General features: G+C 38.0%; 1 protein-coding gene across 1 annotated transcript in view; it reads right to left on the bottom strand.

Moving 5' to 3' along the window:
• Positions 1–24697, bottom strand: part of ptprsa (protein tyrosine phosphatase receptor type Sa) — a 267112-nt gene that overhangs the window by 51913 nt on the left and 190502 nt on the right. The window contains exons 14-22 of the mRNA XM_087783494.1: positions 22271–22464; positions 19149–19266; positions 8699–9292; positions 7671–7765; positions 6631–6881; positions 6362–6449; positions 4886–5098; positions 4647–4813; positions 1933–2048 (exon numbers count right to left, since the gene is read on the bottom strand). Coding sequence (XP_087639620.1) covers positions 1933–2048; positions 4647–4813; positions 4886–5098; positions 6362–6449; positions 6631–6881; positions 7671–7765; positions 8699–9292; positions 19149–19266; positions 22271–22464 — 1836 coding nt within the window. The remainder of the gene's footprint in view (positions 1–1932; positions 2049–4646; positions 4814–4885; positions 5099–6361; positions 6450–6630; positions 6882–7670; positions 7766–8698; positions 9293–19148; positions 19267–22270; positions 22465–24697) is intronic.

Genomic DNA, 24697 nt, shown 5'->3' with positions numbered 1-24697 from the left:
AAAAGGAACCACAAACTTTTCGGTGTTGCTTTCAACAAATGACCATCAGATACATTTTTATTTTTATTTTTTTTAGTAAAATTGACTGAAATAAAGAGTCAAAGCTAATATGATTTTGAAGAAAATCCTTTCAGACTGTAATCATTATTAAAGAAATAATAATGTATTTTCCTGTGCAGCACAATAGCACCATTGAAACTGTGCTAGAACAATTTCTGGAACTAACAGTATTTTCAATTACTTCATGATTTACTTTTAATGATCAATAATTTGGTGCTTTGAAAAGCTTTGCTTCCATCCTTGGGTTGAGATACTCAAAAAGATGCAAATAAATACAACATTTTGTAAACAGAATTGTTAGTATTTGACTCAAGCTAATACTTTTATGATTCATGTGACGACAAAACTGCTTCACAGAAGCAACATAAGGCGAGTCTGTCGGTTCAACATCTCTACTGACACGGATAGAAACATTGTAACTTAACAACAACATCATAATGCTGTCAATCATTTAGTTGTTCGTGTTTCTCTTGTCATAAGAGCACGATTTAATTTGGAAAGTTATTGCTAGACAGTGCGGTTAATTCCCCAAACGTCGTTCCTGAGGAGGAAATTAACTTCCGGCCTTTCAAATTAAGAGCATCAGTGTAAATGTCTGCCTTCATTAACTTCATTATGAAATGTTTTAAAATGCATGTTTGTTAATCTTTTATTTAGTATTCATTAGTTCATTTATTTTTGCCACATCTATTAATCATTTAAAACAAATTAAGATTGTGACAAAATAAATAGGTTTTAAATCATTGAAAATGCAGGCAGGCAGGTTTTAATATTTAAATAACAGAATAATGTTCAAATACTACCATTACAAAACATTGGGATGTAGAATTTGGAGAAATTGATCATTAAAACATGATATTCAAATATATATATATTTTAAAGATGATGCTACAAATCAATAACTATCCTAAGTTACAACCAATGACTGTCATAGATTTTCCTTTAGGAAAATTCAGACTTTAAAATCAAAAATGTATGAATTAAATGTAAACTTTTGGATAAATCAATTAAATCTCACTTATCATTCACTGAAACATGTCAGCCCTACTCCAGCCCATCGCTGGTTCTGTTGACGATGTAGTATTTGGCAATAGTGCAATCATAGAAGCCATGATATTGCAGTTACACCATTCTGACACTAGGGGAGCCAGTGTCATTGTTTTTCTGCTTTGACAACGATCAATGGATGGTAAGTAAGTAAGTAAGTAATATTTACTTATATAGCGCTTTTCGAGACCAGGGTCACAAAGCGCTTAAACAATCAAAACAATACTCAAAAAAGTACATACTTTAAAGATCAAGATAATACTGAGAACAACACATATCGTCGAATTATTATACATATTTCACTAATCTAGTGTTACTAGACACATTTATTGATCATTTAAATTATTTCAAAATCAACACACAGGGAAGAAGAAACTTTTCTCTACATTACATAAAAATAAATGTTGCTGCCATTCAAGATAGTAAAGAACAATTTTAAGCCTCCAATCCTCTGCAAGTTTTATTGCACTTGAAGGACTCACTTTAAAGCACACGTGAATTTTAAGAAATACAACTTTTTAGTTGCGTCTGCTAAAGTCGTAAAAAAAATGTTTTTTCGACTAAATCCTTTCGTTATTGCTTCGGTCTCGACACGTAAAACCTCGCTTTGAACTAATTGAAGAAGCAAAATAACATGATTGAAATAAATCAATATAATTTATTTTGCCATGATTGAGCGAAACATGAAACAAACCATTTCAGGCGGATGATTTAAAAAATGGAATGTAAACCAACGATCGGTAAGATTTGTTGTTACAGTGCGGATGAGAAAACTGGATTAAGACGAAGTCGGCGTTTTTTTCACGTGCTTTTTGTTTTGTTTACCTGGAGTTTGGAAGTTGATGCGCCTCATTTCCACCGGGTCAGTGGGGTGGTGCGGCGTGATGTCTGCGTTGTTGAGCAGACACTTTGTGCGAGGCTCCGACTCTTTTCGTTTGCGGCTGAGAAATAAAAAAAAGTAAAAAAAAAAGCAGTTTTTAAACGTGTGGATGGAGGACGTGTCAGGAGCAAAAACAGTGGTTGAAAAAAAAAAATCAATCAATATTCTCCTGATTTTTTTAGAATTTCTTTAGGCTTTCAGATGAAGTACAACCGGTCCTTACCTGTCAGGTTTGCTGTTTTCCCAGAGATGCAACAGGAGTCGAATAAATATACAAAGATGGTGAAAACACAACACACAAGGAAAAAAAAGAGGGGAAGGCGAGAAGAGAGATAAATCAATAGAGAGCAGTTTAAAATTTCACAGGGGTTGCTGCCAGGATCACGGAAGAAATGCGATAAAGCTCATGAGCATTTGCAGGAGGTTTCTGAGCGTGTGATGCAACTTGAAGGTGTGTGTGTTGAAGCTCAGTGTGAGGAGTGTGTGTGGTGTGTAGGCAAGTGGGGGTGCAGACACTGAAATGAGGGGGTTCAGGACACGCCGGGGTCAAGGGCAGATCATGATAACACTGTTCACCGGGGACAGATGGAAGGAGAGGTGGGAGAGCGAGGTGGAAAGACAGAGAAGAGAGAGAAAAACAGAGATTCAAGGAGAGACGTTACTCTCCCCTAACTGCAAATGTGGAGGTCAGGCAAAGGTCAGACTGTTGGGGATCATCTGACAGTAGCTCGCTGTTCCTGCGCACCAGATGCTTCCCATAATTCAGGGATTAAAGCCCGATTTATCTGGCGTTTGTTCTCACTGCTTATGTGCGTCGTGTACAGTTGGACCAAATAAATAGTTTCGCAACATCTATGATGCAAGAAAATTGACTTCGACTCGAGTATTAATAGTTGATTCATGAAATCAATTAATAAAACATGTTGATTCATGTTTGCTAAACACTAAAAATATGAGTTGATGAAATAATTATAAAAGAAACAAATATAATTTAATGCTTAAGAAGGTTTGTTTTGATTTTTACATCGAATAATATAATCTTTTTGTTTCTTTTGTGTATTTTTCTTTAGCAAAACAACTTTCGAGTTGTGCCATATTTTATTCTTTAAACACAATAATTATTTTATTTCTCAATTTTTAGATTTATTTGCTTTTTGATATTTAAAAAAATAACATTTGGCTGATAATTTTATACATTTTCTTATAGTGAAAAGGTTATAAATATTCGTTTCTTTCCATCCCATATATTAAATGATAATTTTAAATCAGATTTTTCTTATTAAATACATCGAATATATTCATTTTCATCTTATAACTTTTACCTTTTTTTCGCAGAAATAAGGTCTGATTTAATTTACTTTACTTTGCACAAACATTAAGTAAGAATTAATGTAAAAAAAACACACGTATATATACATAGATATCCAGAAGTACACAGTAGTTTATGTTGTCAACGTTTAGGAGTTATGCGCAGATAACCTGTAAACTTTAAAAAATAGTGATAATGATACGTCCTTTTTTTTTTTTATCTAAAGTTAGTTCTTAAGTCGACACAGAAAGTGTTCACCAGTGCCAAACGTTACAGTCAGAGCTTGAAACAGTTCTGGAAAAGATAGAGGTCAGATTAAACCTCTTTTTAGTCGCTCATTTCTTTTATTCTCTTCCAGCAAAGATGTTTTTTTATCGCTGTCCTCTTTTAACGCGTCTTAATTAACAAATTAAAAGCACAAATGGAATCTCAGTTAAGCGGCTGTTGGACCGACCGTACAAAAACATCATTTATTTATTCAATTTAAATCGTCACTCAGTCTAACAGAATCTCATCTTCTCTCATTTTCCAAAAACCTTCTCCTCCCACAACCTCGGTTTCATTTGTATCATGCAAACATTTCTGGAGTTAAAAGACATGCGAGTTAACATGTTAGACATGCAAAGGGATCATAAAAAATACAAAGTCTGTGTGCGACATCTTGTTGGATAAAAGTCTCTGTGGTCAGTAAAGAGCCCTTAATCTATCAGAATAAAATAGTGTTGATGAAGCTTCATGAAGCAGTGTCATATTTTTCAGAGGACAGTAGGGGGCGCCCTTAGCTTACAAATGATGTGAGTTTTCAATAGAATAACTTTGCAAAGCAATAGATAATGGAGCAAAGAGTGACATCTAGTGGACTCAGGAAATAATGACACTGTTTCATGAAGCTTCATTAACACATCAGTAGAATAAACGCCAATAGTTACTATGGTTACTTTATGTTGTTGTTGCCTAAGATGAGTTTTCAACCAAGCAGCCTTTCTTCCAACACAAAAAACACAGGACATCCCATAACTCAACAAAAGAGTCGGTGGTTGCCAGGGCTGTGCTGCGGTTGATGGTGTACAAGACTCAACATCTAGTCTGGCTGTTTCCAAATATGACATCTCAAAAGACCTAAATCTGCTTTTGCTCTGAAAATAAACCTCGGTGTTTGGTTGGAGAAAACATTTGTGGTGTGTAATGACAGTTTTCTTCAGGCCTGAGCTGTCATTGTTGGAGCAACAGTGTGGACTTGTAAACCACCAAGAGCACACAAGACTCTTGTTAGAAGTTAAACAATGTCTCTTCAACAAAAAAAATACACAAGTCTCAAAAAAAGCGAGTGTATTTTTCAGTTCAACTTACTTTTTGTACAGCAGGATGGCGATGACGATGCAGATGATGAAGACCACCGCCAGGACCGGCCCCACCACCCATATGAGCCCATCTCCGCCGCTCTCCGCCGGCAGGGGATTCCCTATCAACTCTGGAGTCATCACGGTGTCGGTGTACGGGCTGGTGGCGAACATTTTCTAGTAAAAACAACAAGTTAGAAACAAACCCTTAAGCCTATGATTTTTTGGTTAAAATGAGGAAAAACTCACCCCTGAAGTGGTGTTCAGTTCCGCCAGCAAGAAGAACACGTACTCCTGGCCCGGCTCGAGAGGCTTGTTCTCGCAGCTGCTGAGCCGGTGGTCCGAGCCCACGGTGAAGCTGGTCGGAAGGTGCCTGAAGCATGCGGTGATGTACGGCTTGCGTTGGTCCAGCTGAGCCAGCTGACGCCGCGACCGCCGCTTCGGCGTCACTTCCCGCAGGAGCTGAACGCAGACGGGAAAAAGGTTGCTCATCCATTGTAACTCCTGATGTATAGTGATGTGTCGGTGAAGCTTCGTGAAGCAGTGTCGTATTTTTCAGAGGTTGATGTGAGGTTTTAATAGAATAGCTTTTCAAAGCAATAGATTATAGAGCAAAGAGTGACATCTAGTGGACTCAGGAAATAATGACAGTTTCATGAAGCTTCATCGACACATCACTCATAATATATACAATTATTTGTACTGCTAAATCAGTACAGCTATAAACTATTGTGTTGTTTTATGTTTTTGTTGGCATCTGTCTGTTAGCAAAATAGCTATCAATGCTGTCTTTTGTTGTAAATACCTGTAGATTGTTATTTAAAGATCAACTAATGTCAAACTCCAACTCTCCTGACACACACATTTCAAATGTTGAAGTCTTTCTCTGCAAGACGCAGTAAATTCCTCATCATGACCATGTTTTCAACTCATTACTTTATAAAGTCCGTCTGAAATCTGGGCGAACGAGAGGTTACAAGAGTCCATTGTGACGTAAAAATGGCTTCACTCCTCCTCCAGCCAGCTGTAATCGCACCCCACTTTGTCTATACAACGAGCCCCTTGAAGGTGGAGACTTCTGGGATTGATGACACATGGTGACAAGCCTCAATGCTTGACCAATCACAGCAGAGTGGGCGTGGCTCTGGCAAACACGATTTTTTTTTTTAGCTTGAGAAAAACAAAGTACTTTCAGTGGGCGGGGCTTAAGTTAATCAATTTCAATAGGACGAAAGAAGCGAAAGATTAAAACTACAGCCGACTGTTCCTTCATAATAGAACCAGACACAGCAAATATCCCGGGTCTTTGCCAAATGTCAGCACACACACACACACACACACACACACACACACACACACACACACACACACACACACACACACACACACACACACACACACACACACACACACACACACACACACACACACTCGGAAACAAACATTTCTGCCCCTCTCCCTCCTTCCAAACTGCAGACAGAAGCAGACACTACCAAGAGAGATTGTATGTAATCCCAAATCCAATAGCGAAGCTGTTGATCCAGCAGCGAAGGTGACCTTGAGCCTCGGTGAGGGACGAGCTGATAGACCGTAAATCTTTTATTTACATGCTTTGCGAGAGGAAATAACTCATCTGGGTTTGTGTGTAGAGAAGGGGTTTGCAAAAATTCCACGAGGTGGGCGATTAGTCGCCGCGAAGAAAGAGGAAGTAAAGCACAAGCCCACCTCTTCCATGTCCGTCTCGTCGGGGTTTTTCAGGTTCCTGACGTTCCCTGTGGACGGCTTAAGGGGCACCACAACCACGTAGAAATTCCTGGAAACAGAAAAATATGTCAAACAATCAGAAAAAAAATGAGAATAGAATCCAACCGGAGTAAAATCATGCGAGGAAATGAAAGCAGTAACAAGATACAGGAGGTCCAGGAAGTCTTTTGGAATCTTGTGGCTACCCTCTTCTTTGACTCTGGAATTCCGAGTTCCCGTCTCGTACTCACTTGACATCCTTGCCGTCGACGGGCGGGAAGGACATGGTGAGCATGTTGTCCGGCTCGGCGTAGATGTCCAGCTTGGGCTTCTTGACCAGCATGAGTGGAGCGGTCCGGGCCACCACCCGGTGTTTGGTGCCGGCGTCGGTGCTCTCGTGACACGTGACTCTGAACTCGTAGGTGGAGTTGTGCCGCAGGCCGGTCACCAGGACGCGCAGCTGTCGGGCGTCCACCTCCATCTTCTGACGGTTGTAGTCGATCTGTAGTGGAGAAGGAAAGTCCAGATTCATGCTGAATTACTCCCGACGGTTTGTCACTCTCAGTGGTGCAGAAGGAGCTATTCATTGACCCGCTTTAGGTGCAGTGTGTTTCAGATTAGCATGTGGATTAAGGAAGGTTTTAATGGAAGTTAAATGTACTATACAGCCTTTAAGTAATGAAGGATTAATTACAGGCGAATGTTCCTTCATAATAGAATATAAAGTTCTCCCCCATCTGAAATCTGGGCGAACAAAAGGTTACGAGAGTGGAATCCATTATGAAATAATAATGGCTTCACTCCGCCTTCAGCCAGCTTTAATTCCACCCCGCTTTGTTTATACAACGAGTCCCTTAGAGGATTAATGAGGAGGATGGATGACGCCAGTGACAAACCTCCATGCTTGACCAACCACAGCTGAGTGGCCGTGGTTATGGTAAACAAGATTTAATCTCCAGAAAAACAAAGAGTTTTCAGTGGGTGGGGCTTAAGATCATTTTCTATTGTCGATATTTCAATGAAAAGAGAGTTTTGTACAAAAACACACTGATGATACAATAGAGTCCAAAATCTATTTAACACACAATTAGATCAACACTTTAGTTGTACTTTAAATACAAAATACATTATTTAATCAAATCACTAAAATAAATAAACTTTCTTCTGACTGTTAGTAGGACTTTCTTTTTTTTTACTTTAGATGTCAAATTGGAGTAAAACAGGTTCTATATTTAACTGAATATGAAGATGAACTCGGTCTTCATTCTAAGAACGTGAAAGTGAAACTTACTGTGCATTTATACGAGGCTCTGCTCTCAGAAAACTTCCAGGCAATAACCACCGTGGTCTTGGTCGCCCACTTGACGGTGAAATTCTTCGGCACATCTGTCGGGTCGAAAAAAAAGAAACAACAATGACACATCCGGCGTAAAGAAGCGATCGTCGACACAGAAAGAAAGAACCCCTTTAAGGTGAAGAAGAAGAAAAAAAACAAAAAACGCTGTAGTTCTGCAACGTTCCTCTGGGCGCGCCAGTGAGCTGTTGCAGGCTGTGAGAAGGGCCATTGGTTAGGACACACAGCACATGAGACTCATGAATGACAGACCCACAGGGGGGGGGGGGGGGGCATTATTGGCACCGCCAACCTATCATCATCATCATCTGTTTTGACTTTCAACAGCTGACGGTCTTCGCTCCAGGTTGGCACTGCCAATGTGCCGCCGGTGAAGCGGAGACCCAGGGAAACACACCATGCCAACAGTCCTGTGCAAGTTCATCATGGGGGGAAAAGTCCATGCCAGAAAAAGTGCCCCAAAAATCAGGCACCGAAGAAGGGATATTAAAAAAAAAAGGAAGGTTAGGAGGAGGTGAAAAGAAAGTAAAGAACCCAAAAGAAGCTCGCGGTCCTCTTCTAACTGCTGCCCAAATCAATCCCTGGTGCGACTGGTTTCCACTCGTCCCTACCTGGGTGGGAAACTGTGGACGTGAACTGGCTGCTGGTGAATGTGCTCGGCTTCGCAAGGACTGGAACGAGTGTCTGACTAAACGCCACTTACCTCCAGACTCAAGGCCGCTCCCTCTCAAATGACTGACTAGAACTTACTGACTTGGCTTTTACCTTGATTTGAGTTAGTGAAGCGAGAATTCCACAGCAAACTTTTTTTTAAAAGCTTTTTTTTTGAAGAAGAAGAAGAAGTGCAGGTGGTTGAAGGAGGAGTGTGAGGCAGCTTTCAAAGTTTTTCGTGTTGGTGCAAACTTTTTTTTTTTTAGCCAATTTCCAAACCCCCGTGCTTCAGAGGCGAAAAAGGCAAGCCCTACCTGTCGGGTCAAAGGCCACGGTCCGATACTGGATAGGCGGGCTGTAGGGCCCGGGACCTACACTGGTGTGCGCGCGGATTTTCACATCGTACGCCGAGCTCGGTTTGAGGCTGTTGAGCACGTAGTCGGACTGGTCGGGGGGCAGACGGAGCTCCCTCGGCGGACCTCCGGTACCGGCTTCTTTATAGGCCAACGTGTACTCCGTGATCAGCCCGTTCCTCTCGGCCAGGACCGGCGGGGACCAGGACAGCTGCACCGAGCAGCACGTCACGTTGGAGCCCTCGTTAATCTGAGGGTACCCCCGCGGGGTCTCCTCCGGCACGTCCAGTTCCACGCTGACCTCCTCGCCGAAGCCCCCCCGGCTTTTGGCGGAGATCTTAAAGAGGTACGCGGCGCCCCGGTGGATGTTGCCTACAGTGTAGCGCCGTTCCTGGGGAGCGAACTCCAGCGTGGCCAAGGGAAACACATCTTTTCGACCAAACTGAAGCCGGTAACCTTGCAGATCCAGGCCGTTGGTGGGGTCCGGAGGGCCCCAGTGGACCACGGCGGAGGTTTCCGAATCCTGGGCCACCGATAGAAAGGGCGGGCCAGGCACTGAGGATTGAAAAACATCAGTGTTACTCCACATCTTGAGCCACGATACATACATTGAACACACTCACAAATAGTACTTGACTCTAATTTTGGAACATAATAAAAGCATTTTACGCCGATTCCTTACCAACCTTTTACAATAAATTCTTCATCTAAATTATGTAAATCTACATTTAAATAACAAACCTTTCATTGTAAAATCTATTGAATAGCATTTTTTTTTGTTTCCAACTAAATCTTGTCCTTTCTGGTATGACACAAAAAACATGTTAAACCAAGATCAGTTCCGTATTGAAAGAAAGAAAACATTTTTCTTTAAGATTTCGAGCAAAACTTAACCCCTTAAATCTTGTATAGAAAGAAATGTTGTTTAAATGTAGTGATGTGTCGATGAAGCTTCATGAAACAGTGTCATGTTTTTCAGAGGACAGTAGGGGGCGCCCTCATCTTAAAAAGGATGTGAGGTTTCAGTAGAATAACTTTTCAAAGCAATAGATTATAGAGCAAAGAGTGACATCTAGTGGACTCAGGAGATAATGACACTGTTTCATGAAGCTTCATCAACACATCACTATTTAAATGTCATCTTATGAGAGGTTAAAATAAAACTGTGACAAATTCTTCTCTCGTAACAACTGCGTCACAACAAAAATGTATCAATGTGGTATTAAAATATTTTTTCAAGTCATCTTTAATTAAAATGTGCGAGAAGATTTTTCTTTAACATCCATTATGGCTTTAGATTTTTTTAGTAGCTTATTGATTAAGTTTAATTTTAATAGAAATAGATGGAACATGTAGGATAAAAAAAGTGATGTGTCGATGAAGCTTCATGAAACAGTGTCATATTTTTCAGAGGACAGTAGGGGGCGCCCTCAGTTTAAAAATTAGGTTTCAATAGAACAGCTTTTCAAATCAATAGATTATAGAGCAAAAAGTGACATCTAGTGGACTCAGGAGATAAAGTCACAGTTTCATGAAGCTTCATCGACACATCGCCACTATAAACCCTTTTCATATTCTCATTTATTTTCAGAGATTTTGAGACATTTTTCTAACTTTAAAAGTCACTCCATCTTCTACAGACAAACATATTTTCTAATACAAAGCAGCTTCTAGATGAACAATCTATTGTAATTCAAATTATTCAAGGGCCACATTAAATTCTGTGTATGTTGTTAGGGGCTGTCAATCAAAAAGAGGAAAAAAATCCCTAAAAAAAAGGCATGCGTCATTGGGACGAGACATTTATTAAGCTAAATAAGCTTCAATTTTATTCTTGTATATACGAGTTTTTTTCAAAACATTTCTTTTAGTTAACTTAAAAAAAAACCCAGGGAGGATTAATATATAGTCAAAAAGTATACTCAAATAAATCGCATAAATACGGTCAAAGGGCCGCACTTTGCCCAGATCTGTCGAAACCCGAGGTCTACACCTCTTCAGAGCCACTTCCCCGGCTCTCACGGATGATGCACGTCTTGTCATAACCCTGGTTTTAAGGCTGCGATCAGTGTGATGGAGGCAGTTACGAGGCGCCTTCACTTCCCAGGTCGCCATCAAAGCGCTGTGAGGGATGAGAGTCGCACTCCTGGCTCTGTAAATAGACGTCGACTCCCTCAGTCGTGCTTTCATTCACGGAAACACGAGCTCGTCGGGAGAAACAACAAGGCGCCAAATACGAGTGAAGTTGACGCCGTCGCTTGTTTCCACTATATATACTGGAGCAGGAAGTTACAAACGGCTTTATGATTAAAAAAGCAACGTGTGAAACATCAGAAAAGACAAGTCTTGTTGAACAAAACTTTTTGTTTATTTGATGAATCGCTTTTAACGCAAAACCTTTCTATCCATTCATCCCTGAAACATGTATAATAGAAACATTATTCTAGACTTTATATCTAAATTCACAGCATTTTATGGAGTATAATATATATATATATATATGATATGATGTAAATTAAATATAATTGATGAGACTTAATTGAATATTGAAGTCCAACTAATTTGTTGATTTAACTGGAGATGAAATCTTGTTCACCATAACCACACCCACTCTGCTGTGATTGGTCAAACTTCTAGGTTTGTCACCACGCATTATTAATCCTGGAGTCTCCACCTTCACCTGACTTGTTGTATAAACAAAGCGAGGAGTGATTACAGCTGGCGGGAGGAGGAGTGAAGCCATTATTACGTCATAATGGACTCCGCTCTCGTAACCTCTTGTTCGCCCAGATTTCAGACAAACTTTATAAAGTAATAAGTTCAGAAAATTGGTCATGATGAGGGACTTACTGCATACTGCTTGTCCGTACAGTATTTGGATGTTTTAAGTGTCTTTTTAGACGAAAATGAAGACAACTGAGCTCCAGTCGCTACATTAAAATGAACAAACATTTTTGTCTATAACTCTAAAAAGGAACAGATTACTCTGAAAATAATCCCAACCCATAGTCGACATGAGGGTGAGTAGAAAAATGAGTAAAGAGTCTGAAATAGATAACCCTAAAAAAAAAAAGAAGTAGGTAAAAAAAAGTCAGACAGCGTTTAAAGGAAAGTATTTATAGAGGAGAGAGAACAAGGGCATGTGGAGGGGAAGAGGTGAGAATGAATGAGGGATGACTGAAGGTGACGGAGGACAAGGAGCAATCTCCCTGAGAGAGGGGGCGACAAGGGGGCGACGAACATGTGATTCTTCGCTTCTTAGGAATGATGATTACACATGTGAGTTTGCAGCATCCCTCTCTGATTTTACGCCTCCCTCTCTCCCTCTCTCTCTCTCTCATCCCTTCTTCAATCCCCTCTCGTGGGCCTCCTGGCACGTATCCCATCAGGCCGCAGCATTAGCGGCGAGCTGTTGACACTCACTCAGGCTGATTGAGGAAGGGATGATCAAGTTTCCTGCTCATTTGCTCGCCCGCCCACACCCTACATCCACGCCGACAGACCAATCACCTCCGCGCTCGTCTGGTAATCATCCGTCAACCCGCCGGAGGTAAAGCTCCGGAAGCTCCGCTTTTTTGTATCTAGCTAATTTATTTTTTTAAAGGTCAAGAATATTCCTTCACTTCATAAATCTCTCCGTATCTTAACTCACATCTGAAGGTCAAGCAGCCAAATGAGCAAAAAATTACTTTTTTTTCATTCAAAAAAACCACATGATGCATGTTTTAATGACGATAAAAAGTTAAATAACTACCAATAATTATTATTTTCGACATTATCCATTTAACACCAGACTCTCCGACTTCTTCTTGTCGTTTTTGGTACGACCCAAGATCAGTTCTGGAGTGAAGGAAGTAACTTTTTTTAAGCAAAAATTAAAATCTTGTATAGAAAGAAATGTTGTTTATTTGAAGTGTCCTTATAAGAGGTTAAAATAAAACTATGACTAATTTCACATGAAGTATTTTACAGTGTACAAAGAGTGCTTCAATAAGTCATGTTGATTTTTGTTTTGGCCTCTTTATAAAAAAAAGTATCATTGGAAGATGAATCACGCAGAGAAAATTCTACTCTCAGGCTAATTTGAAACTTAATTTGATAGAAAATGTAACTATTTTATGAGTGAAACTTTCGTTATATTGCGATTGGAACACGTTTTTTCCCCAGACTATTTAACAAGAAATTACTGTTTATATCTCCTCCCTTGTTTGTACTTGTCTAGTGTGTATTTAAACTAATTCTACTGTCTATTGTCTTGTACTTATGTTTATTTATCATTATTTTGTTACGTTTATTTTACTGTATTCTATTCATTTTATTATACATATATATATTCAGTACCATTCATGCTTTATTCATAGATAATTATTTTTTATTATTATTATTATTTTGTCTGTCTATACAGTTGAGTGTACATGGAGTTATTACATACTGAAGTACACACTTTCCATCCGACTCGCTACATTTTATTTGACTCACACCAAAAAGGACGTGGAAAATATAGCTAAAGAATAAAATTCAACACTTAAACTGCCATTTTTCAACTTGAGAGATGAGTTTTCAAGGATGTTATCAGGCTCGCAACCTTGTTTCACGCGTCCTTTTGAGAGGTCGCAATAAAGACGGCAAAGTAGGGAATGTTTTGAGGTCAAATAGTTTTTGTAATTCATATTGATCTCATTCATTAGAATTATTGGAAACTTGTTCAAGGAAAACTGAGCTATTTTATTAGTCGAGTTTTTTTTATACTTTAAAGTACGACAAAAAATTCCATCAGCATTAATTTAGTCTCTTTTTAATATACTGAGATAACAACATGTTTTGCCCACTTTAGTTAATATTTAATAGACAGACATAATGTTTTAAATCTGCGTTTTAGTATTTATATCTCACTCCCCCACAACTGTTCTTGAGTGTACTTTATTTTCATGTACTAATGTTCATTTCTATTGATATTTTTATCCCTTTTTAATTTATAATTTAATTTTTAAACATTTTTTTAAGGATCTTTGTTATTTATTTATATTTTATTATAGTTTTTCTTCGTTATTTATGTTTTATTACGATTGTTGTTTTTTTTTTAACTTGTACTGTATGTTTAAAATATAATGTTTATACATGTTTCTCTCTTTCTAGTGAATTGCTGCTACACCTCAGCAGAATAAAGGTTTGTCAATCAATCAATCAATCAATCAAATTAGTAAAAGACCATATATTAATGTCCCACTATGGGAAGAAAGAAACATGGAATGTGTAGAATGTGTTGAGAATAAATGGATTCATTAATATAAAAACGCTTTTTCTTAATGAATTGGACTTTTTATTTGAACTATAACAACGCGTTCAATAACTTCACTGCAGTACAGGACTCGGAGATTAAAGGAGGCGAAGAGGAGAGTGCAGGTCAAGTGGACAGTAAGAAACAAGGTGACTTTCTGAAGGTGGAGGATGCTGACTTTCTATGCCAAACACCTCAAAAGACAAACACAAAATAGTATTTAATGTCGACTAGTTTCTTGAACATATAGTTTCAATGAAGGTAAAAAATCAGTTGCTGTGTACGAAGTTCAAAGTGGCGTCAGAGAGTTTACACAAAGTGTTTGTTTCCTGAAGTAATGGCAGACTGAAAGTACACACTTGCCTTTAAAGCCCTGGTTTGAAGGGCTTGGAGCGTCTTGGTATTTACATGGAAGGCTTACGGTTTATGAATGTGGTCGGTTAAATACATGGCAGGATTTCAACACCAGCAATAGTTTTAAATGCTAAAAATATAATTCATATGAAGCAACTTGATTTTGTTTTGACAGCAACAAGTTTTTTTTTGGGGCCAATTAAAGCGTCTCGTAAAAGTGCAAAATGAGCGTCTCTGGTCTGAAGCTATATTTTACAATAGCACTCGAACAAAAGGAGGTCAGAGGGCGAACCTAAAACTGGTCACCGAAATACAAAGAAACCCATCCATAGACAGCAGGTTGTAAAAGGGGCGTCAGTGGTTCACTTGCCAGCGCCTAACACTTTACATTCCAGACATGAACCAGTTTTCTTTAGGGTGAGGTCCACAAAACGGATGATTTAAATATAGACTTTTGACTTTTTAAGTTTATGTCCAGATGTTTCTGACTTAATTTCAATTTGAGTTTTTCACTGGACCAAAAATATACAGTCTTGTTGGCACTTAAAGCTTCATGAAGCTTCATGAAACAGTGTTATATACAGGACAGTAGGGGGCGCCCACAACTTAAAAATGATGTGAGGTTATAATAAAATAGGTTTTCAAAGCAATAGATTATAGAGCAAAGAGTGACATCTAGTGGACTCAGGAAATAATGACACTGTTTCATGAAGCTTCATCGACACATCACTATTTAAAGAGATAGTTCATCCAAATTCAAACTTCATTTTCTACTCACCCTCATGTCGACTAAGAGTTGGGATTATTTTAATCTGTTCTCTATAGAGTTATAGACAAAAATGTTTGTTCATTTTAATGTAGCGACTGGAGCTCAGTTGTCTTCGTCTTCATCTTCCTTCGAAAAGACGCTTAAAAACATCCAAATACCTCCATACGGCTCGTCTGTAACATCCATCTTGCATTGAAGCCTTGACATGAGTAAATGTTCCCAAAAAAACGAAAAATTAGTCTATATTTTAAGCTCGTTTGTTGCGGAAGTTACCAGACAATCAATAAACTGACACTTGCAATGTGTTTCAACACTTGACACTGGGAGCTTCTGCTACAAAGAAGCTTAAAATGCACAAATTTATTTTAGTTTTTCACGTAACAATTCCTCATGTCTAGGCTTCAACACGAGATGGACGTTACAGACGAGCAGTATGGAGGTATTTGGATGTTTTTAAGCGTCTTTCTGGATGAAGATGAAGACAATCGAGCTCCAGTCGCTACATTAAAATGAACAAACACGTTTGTCTATAACTCTAAAAAGATACAGTTAATCTAAATCACGAGAGAAAACAAATACTTGTATAAATTCCTCCATTTTCCTTCAGCACATCACATTTCCTGAAGCTCAAATCCTGTCTCTTGTTCTCGTCTAAATGCAGACTTCACAATATTCTATGGCATTTCCCGGATCCCGTGACTGCCATTCACCGGCCGTCCTTAATCCTGCAGCACAAGAAGGAGAGCGAGGCACCTCTGACAAAGACCGCCGAGCCTCCTCTTCTTCTTCCCGGCTCACACAAGCCCTCTCTTCATCCCCCCCCTCCACTGACAAATCTGCTTCAACATTATGAAAGGAGATGCTTTGAGGGACAGGAGGATCTGGACCGGCACCACCGAGGCAGCCTTGACAGGACCATGGAGAGTGACAGCAATCACTCAAGACACACTGACAGAAAATAGAAATGGGTCGCTTGTGTGCGTTTGATAATTATAACGGGACAAAAAAAGTAGATACATCTGATAAAAAGTATTTTTTTGTGACTTGTTTTAATTGAAAGGTCGCCCCCTAATGTACGGGAGGACTAACAACCAATCTTTTTTTTCACTAATTATTTTGCTCCAGGCTTTTTCTCGCAAATTTGTTCCTCTTTATTATCCGAAAAGAAATTGTCGGTAACATTCGTTTTGATAAAATAAGAAGCAAATTAAATCTCATAAGCAACACAAATAAAAAAAATGGTTTGGAAATAAGAGTAAATGGAAAATAAAGCACATTATTTTGAGGCAAATTTGACTAAATATGATCAGGGAGGATTAAAGCGTATATTTTGGAAAAGGTCAGAAATAAAAGAGAGAAAATTAAATGCTTGAAAACCTGGAGAGGAAGATAATTTTGTTGTAGGAAACTCAATTAAATGAGTCCAAAAGTATCATTTATGAAAACGTAAAAATAATAAAATATAAAAGCAGATGCATCTGATAAGATGCTTTTTTTTTCGGGAGTTGATTTAATTGAAAGGTCGCCACCTAATGTACGGGAGGACTTACAACCAATCATTTATTTTCACTAAGTATTTTGCTCCAGGCTCTTTTCTAGCAAATTTGTTCCTAATAATTGTCTATAAAAATGTGTCGGTAACAGTCGTTCGATAAAATATGAAACGTTTACGATTGAATAAGCAACACAAACAACAGAAATGAAAGACGGAAAATTAAATGCTTTAAAACCTGGAGGGGAAGATAACTTTGTTGTAGGAAACTCAATTAAATGAGTCCAAAAGTATCAACTATGAAAACATTTTCAATAACAAAGACAAAAAAAGAATGAAAGGAAAATAATCAGGCGGAAAAAATTATGATTTGCGTAACAATGCGTCAAAAATGTTGAATGCATGAGCTTGATAATTATAATAGCAAGAAAAAATCAGATGCATCTGATAAGATGCTATTTTTTCGGGAGTTGTTTTAATTGAAAGGTCGCCACCTAATGTATGGGAGGATTTACAACCAATCATTTTGCTCCAGGCTTTTCCTCCCAAATTTGTTCCTAATAATTGTCTATAAAAATATAAAATGGGAAAAGTTTACAATCTCATAAGCAACACAAACAACAGAAATAAAAGAGAGAAAATTAAATGCTTGAAAACTCTGGAGGGGAAGATAACTTTGTTGTCGGAAACTCAATTAAATGAGTCCAAAAGTATCATTTATGAAAACATTTTTCAATTACATCGACAAAAATATAATGAATGGAAAATAATAATGCGAAAAAAAAGACTTGGAAAAGAGGATAATTTGCATTAAGCGCATGACACGGTTTGAATGTTTTATTAAGATATAGATTTTTAATTGTTATCTGTATTTTAAAAGCTGTTAAAAGACGCTTGTCTGGACTGTGACGTCACTGACATGTGAAGCAAACCGAGATAAATCCTTGTAAATGAACCTTGACGTGTGTAGTTGTGTACTCACAAGCTCACTGATGTTCACATGTAAGCAGTTGTGTTCATCCCACAGCCTCTTGGCACCGAGACTCTTGCTCAAGAACGCTCCAGTCTTGGCTCCTCGCCCGAGACTCTCTCTCAAAAGAAGGCTTTCGACGCTCGCAGTGCAGCGGCTCGTTCGGGTTCAGATCATGATCATAGTCGCTAAGCTGCGAGCTTGAAGGAGGCTCAAGCGCCGCGGTTAATCTGGAGCCCGGTGCAGGTACGGCGAGATAAATGGGAGGAAGACGAGGCATTGTAGCGCGTCGGCATTAGCCTCTGGCGTTCTATTCCCTCAACCTCCATCCGGCGATCCAACATGAGTTTCTAAAGCTCTCGTAATCTGCCTCCGAAATCCTGACATCGCCCCGAAAAATATGCCTCGAAGGGAAGAGAGAAATGTAACGATCGGAAGGAGAAATGAAAATGGGATCCAATGTTTTGTTGGTAAGTTTGCTCTGCTTAAAATATGTTTGTTTGTATTATGTTTGTTACTTACACAAACTTACATTTTTGCATTTTGTTATATGCACAATATAATATATATTTATTTGATTTGCATAATATTACTTTTTTTTATTTCGCTACTTGCATAATATTATATACATGTCTTGTTACTCGCGCAATATAATGTTTTAATTTAGTTATTTACACAATATTATATATATTTATTTGATTTGCATGATATTATGTTTTTTCACTGTTGTTATTTGCACAATATTATAAATATTTCGTTTATTGGCATAATATTACTTTTTTTTAATTTTGTTATTTGCAAAATATAATATATATTTTATTTCCTTAATATGACAGGGTTTTTTTTATTTTGTTATTTGCACAATATAATATATAATTATTTTATTTGCATAATATTATGTTGTTTCTCCTTCTTTATTTGCACAATTTATTTTATTTGCAATATATTAGTTTTTTATTTATTTAGTTATTTACAAAACATTATATATATATATATGTATTGTTACTTGCACAATATATGCCATGAACAATTATGTAGTAAATGATTTGCGTGAGAAACGAACTAGAAAATAGTTTGAAAAGCAAACACCAGGTTTGATGAGGCAACAACTCATCTTTTTAAACTGTAATTACTTGTTTTTATCATTTCCTAGTTTTATAGTATATAATAAACTTTTTTAATTTTCTTATCTTAAAAACATCTAATTGTATGGTGTCCTTGTGTGTCTTGAAATGCACCTTATAAATAAAATGAATAATTATTAATATTGTTAAAAAAGAACAACCAACATATTTGTTTTAGCGTTAGAAGTGCTTCAGCCACCATGAGGTTCATCTGTGTCCCGCTGTCTTCCAATCGTTCACAATTCTCGCTCGTTTGTGGGGATTTTACAAAAGAAGCCAACGATCCGTGCACCTCAGGAACCCTCGACCTTGTTCTGTTTCAATTTTCCAGTTCTTCACATGCGTGTTCAGAACATCACGTCTCCTCGAAGGTGTTTGAGTCCAACATAGCTTCTCTGGCTCGTGTTCTTCTCAGTGGACTCACCTGCTCCTTTGGTCACCACCAGCTTGGGTTTGCTGCGAGCGCCGTCGCCCTTGGTGGTGTAGGCCGCCACCGTGATGGAGTAGGTGGTGTCCGGCTTCAGGCCGCCGATCTCCATTTCCTGTTGGGACGGCGCGAGAAGGACAGGTTAGATGTGAGGTCTTGGATCTTCTCACCAGACATGCTGTCAATGTTACTCATGCTGAAGATCACGCTCTGGATGGGGAATCATGACTGGAACCATCATTGAGGGGAGAAGTTAGAAACACTAAATAATTAAAGTTCTTAAAACCAGCCTCTGAATAGAGATCCTGGCTGGATGTACAAGTAAACTGGCTTTTCTAAAAGTATTACTTCCTGAATATATCTGTATAAACGAAGATACAGTTGAAATAATTATAATATGATAATTAATATATCATTAATTGGAATTTTTTTTAACTCTTCAGAAAATCCCAAATAATTGTGTTTGAACTTAAGTCTGTGATTTCTAAGGAGAAATACTAGATTGTTTAAGTTTAAAAAACTAAATACGTTGTTGCACTCGTGGGCTCTTGAAATATATATAAAAATAATACAAAATAAAATAGTAAAAGTAAGTAAAAAAATAAATATGGTAAAATAAGAACAATATAGTAGAATTATGAAAAAAAACAAATAGAAATATGTAAATGAAAGAATTAAAATAAAAAAAGAATGAACTCAAATGGAAATAAACTATATATATATATATATATTACCCAAAATATTTGTTTACCATTACTTCACACACTAACACACATATATAAAAATATATATAAACACTAAAACAATACAAGCTACAAGGGAAAAAAAAACTAAATAAGACAACATTTAAAGAAACAAAAAGTGTAATTAAGGTAAGGTAAGGTAAAACTTTATTGATTAATTAATTATTAATAAATTATTTTATTATAAATAATTATAAATTAAATAATTATATTAAATAATTATAAATTAAATTATTATAAATTATTAATTAATTATTAATAAACTTTTTTGATATAATTATGCGATGATGACATGATAAAATTACAAATGTTATCTTCTAAATGAACTACAAATTTAAAGTAAATACATGTAAAACATTAATAAAATAAACCAATAAATAATTATAATAATAATAAGTACCACTAATATTTTCAATCGGTTCTTTTGGGAATTTTTGTTAAAACTTTTGTTCCGTTTTTGAGATATTTTAATACGTCTACATCAGGGTTATACTGTCACGGTTTCTCTGAGAAAATTCAAACAAAACAATAATAAAAAACCACAAATACACACAAAATGTTAACCAAAAAAAAAAATAAAAAATACAACAAAATCACAACACACTGCAAGACGGAAAAGAAAAGAGTCACATCTACGGACGGTGGACAGTACATCACTGGAGCTGATATTATGGACTAGAAAGCAGATTGAAGTGGCTGCACTCTCCACCGTCCACACAGAACACTCAGAAGAAACTTGATACTTACGTAGTCGGCCGTATCGTCCAAAGCCCACTAACCAAAGAGTGTGGGAGTGAAAGTTAAAAAGAGGAGAGAAGAGAAACTGGTGAGAAGATGTGGACATTCGTGAAGTAGGTCACAAGAGAGAGAGAGAGTAGAGGAGGAGAGAAGAAGAAGAAGAAGAAGAAGAAGACCACGATACTAACGTCGTCTCATTATTCCACATATTTCCAGCGGGTGAAGGATTAAATATGTAAACATAATGCTGGCGGCGACCCTGAAAAAATAGATTTCACTCATTCCTTTCCCCAAAAAATAAAATATGCCAAATTGTGTGTGAGCGGCTTTTCTCGTCTTTGTTGTTCGCCAACCATCGCTGGGAGGCTGTGATTGTGGCGAGATCTTCCCGCAGCATTGTGTCGACGCAAGTTGTTTAAGAGGAAGAACGCGGCGCAGAAAGAGGAAAGTAGGCCATTATGCGTCGCACAATTCCAGCTGTCAAAACCCCGGTTGATTTTTTGGTGAAAATGTTTTCATGCCAATTTCACCCCCCCCCCCCACTCACCCTCTCACCCTCCTACCCCGCCCATCGCCCGAAACACTATAATCAGGGCGCTCTTCGGAGACCCCCTCGTCAGATATCGGTCTACAACCTGACGTTTAATGGCAGCCGCCGCCGAGAGAAGGACGTTTCTGATAAAAGTCGGACGAGCCTTTGATTATAGTCGCGGGCAAAACGACAGGAAGGAGAAACCGCATCACTTCCTCTGCGCCGCCATTATTTGCAAAGGTGAAATCTACAATTTGCCGACAGAAAAAAAGGAAGAAAAAATACTTTTGGAAAAGTTTCTTCAGGTTGTTATGAACAACAGATTTGTCATGATATAAAAATGGAGACAGAATGAGTCATACACAGGAAGTATGGCTACATTTTTTTTAATTGTAATCTTTATAGCAAACCTTGTAGCCTGTATTTGTAAATACAAATAAAACCCTATAGATGTATTTATAGAATAGTACTGAATTACAGAAATAAATGCAAAATAAATGTTTGTTTCTCGAAGATCTTTCACCTTTTTAGGGGCCACACAAATACTAGTGATGTGTCGATGAAGCTTCATGAAGCAGTGTCATATTTTCCAGAGGACAGTAGGGGGCGCCATCAGCTTTAAAATGATGTATATAATAGATACAGTAGATTATAGAGTAAAGAGTGACATCTAGTGGACTTAGGAAATAATGACACTGTTTCATGAAGCTTCATCGACACATCACTAGTGTTAGTGTTGCCCCTAAAAAGGTAACAACAATTTATTTTGTAGATTTATTTCTATTATTCATTACTATTCTATAAATACAACTATAGGGTTTTTCTTGGTTTGGAACTTTTGTCGACAGCGTTTGATTTTATTGCCCTTTGAAAAGGATTTAAGTGAATTAAAAAATGATGTTAAAAACAGCACCTTTTACATCAGGTGAAAAAATATTTTTTGTAAGATACAATTTAACAATAGCTAATTTGGCAAAATATTTTCATTTTTATCTTAATGTTTTTCACTCGTTTTTGCTGGACGGCCCCTGACAACAGCCCCTGGTTCATAGGATGCGCCTGATGATCTAGTTAATAATGAGACTCGACAGTAGCGCTGGTCGTACCTGGGCGTCGGCCAGCATGACGTCCTTGATCAGAGGCAAACCCCGAGACTCTCCGTTCTCCACGCGGACGTAGTGGACCTGGTAGCCTCGGATCTGGCCGTGCTGCTTCCCGGGCATCAGGGAGCGCCACATGACTTTGAGCGTCGTGGAGTTCAGCACTTCCACCTCCACGCGCCGCGGTGGACCTCCAGGTACTGAGGACCATGAAGAAGCAACAGTTTAGCCACTTAGAGTCCATCCTATATCCTTTATAGTGATGTGTCGATGAAGCTTCGTGAAGCAGTGTCATATTTTTCAGAGAACAGTAGGGGGCGCCCTCTGTTTAGAAATGATGTGAGGTTACAATAGTATATTTTTTAAAACTAATAGATTATAGAGCAAAGAGTGACATCTAGTGGACTCAGGAAATAATGACACTGTTTCATGAAGCTTCAGCGACACATCACCAGTTTTAACATCAATAATACTGTAATTATGTCGATTAAAATGGTTATTTCATGGTCAAAAACATCAGTAACGTTGAATAACTACCATACAAGTTAAATGTATTTAAAAAAGGGACAAAAGTACTCAGTTATACCAGGTGTTCGGAAAGTTTACTTTATATGTTAACAAGTTTAAAGTCCAGTTCACCCACTGAACTAGTGGAACTAGCGAGGAATTAACTAGTTTACATCATTTCTACATCACCACAGCTAGCTATTATTATATTTTTATTATTATTATAATTACATTATTATTATATTAGTCAGAATTGTAAGAAAGAAAACAGGAATCGTAGGAGGAGTAAATAATGCATAAAATAAACATTAAAATTACAATAGAATTAAACGACTCGTAGAATGAATGCGTTTCATCGGGCAAAATACACGTCCTACCCAAAATATGAACTAGTTCACGAACTATTGTTCAATGAACTAGTTTTACCACCTTTTTTTAAAGATAATAAAGTTTTTAATTCTTAGCTATCATTTACTAATTTATTTATTTATGAAATACTTGCTATCATGATGGAACCAGTTTAGAAGAACTGGTAAAAACTGGTAAAAACTAGACCAAAAAGCAAGGCAGATATTGTCTGTTTTTGGTGTACATTTACCCAGATAAAGATTTCTGTCCATTTAATAAGACTCAACATGTATTAAAAATGTAGTCATACTGGTGACATAAATAACACACTCTAATAATAATAATAATAATAGAAATGTATACTGACAGAAGGCAACTTTGAGACGGTAACAGTTGAAAAAATGGTGTCTCAAAATAATACTCACCAGTTCAGACAAATAGTACTACAAATACAATTCATCGTTAATTCCCAGAGCACCGTTTAACTACGATACCCATCCCCGTGATCAAGCGTGTCCTACATCATACGTGACAAGATCCATCATTTGAAAGCGGGCGATACAAGCACCAGGTCAAAGCTGAAGAAGAAGAACCTGCCACTGAGGGAATTATACAATAAAACCTCCTGCAACTTTTTCCTCCCTCTTGAAATGTGTCTTCCTTCAGTGCAAAAGCGTGTCTGTCAGTTATAATGACAGTTCTTGGAGACGCTTCCGGGCATCTTTGTGCGGCGCCGACCGGCTCGCCCCGAGATGGATGGGCCATTAACACAGAGTCCACCTTTGAATCTGCTCCGATTCTGTCCCAGCGAAACCCCTCAGCCTTTTGTTAAATCACGGCCCAATCGTCCCATCGCACCCGTCTTGTTTATGACCACGTTTCTACCTTTTTGGCTTTTATTCTTCCGCCACTTCCACGTGACGCTGGTCGCTTCAGCCTTTTGTCGGCCGTTCACCCTTCACTTCCTGATGTCGTTTTAAACCGATACGGGGGGAATTTAAGCCTCTTGGTGTCGTCGCTCGTACATCAGAGCTGGTTATAAACGTGGCGGTTAATGGATGTGAAATGGGTCGCGGCGAGTGGAAGCAGAAGTCCGCGGTCGAGGCCGTATTTCAGATTCGAGACAATCCTACATCTTTATGGTTCCGCTAACGTGGATCTTTATAAGTGTCGTAGAAGTGCGAGAGGAGGAGGGGTTTGTCAGAAAGGTTTGTTCTTTTTATTTGCACTTTGTTCCTGTGCTTGTTTTTTATGAAACTATCGTCTGCTGTGAACTGGAAACACAATTTCCTGAAGGAGATCTCCAGAGGGATTAATGAAGTCCATCTAATCTAATCTAATCTAATTTAAAGAATAACAGAAACTTACATTACATTATTCTTTGATTTAAGGGACATTGTGAACAGCATCGTGACCAATGTCAGGGCTTTTTAATTCATAAAATAGTTTAGTTTTTATTCAAAATATACATAAAAAAATCAAGAGCAGTAGAAGTCGTCCATCAGGATATGTGACTTGTATGGCCCGTCTCTGCTGCTGCTCATGTTCCTTGTTATATTAAGAATTAGCAACTCTACA

This window comes from Callionymus lyra, chromosome 2 (assembly GCF_982586985.1).
Source record: "Callionymus lyra chromosome 2, fCalLyr1.hap1.1, whole genome shotgun sequence".
In the NCBI taxonomy this organism is placed as follows: domain Eukaryota; kingdom Metazoa; phylum Chordata; class Actinopteri; order Syngnathiformes; family Callionymidae; genus Callionymus; species Callionymus lyra.
Note: the sequence above shows the minus strand (reverse complement) of the source record. Positions and strands in the feature narration are given on the sequence as shown.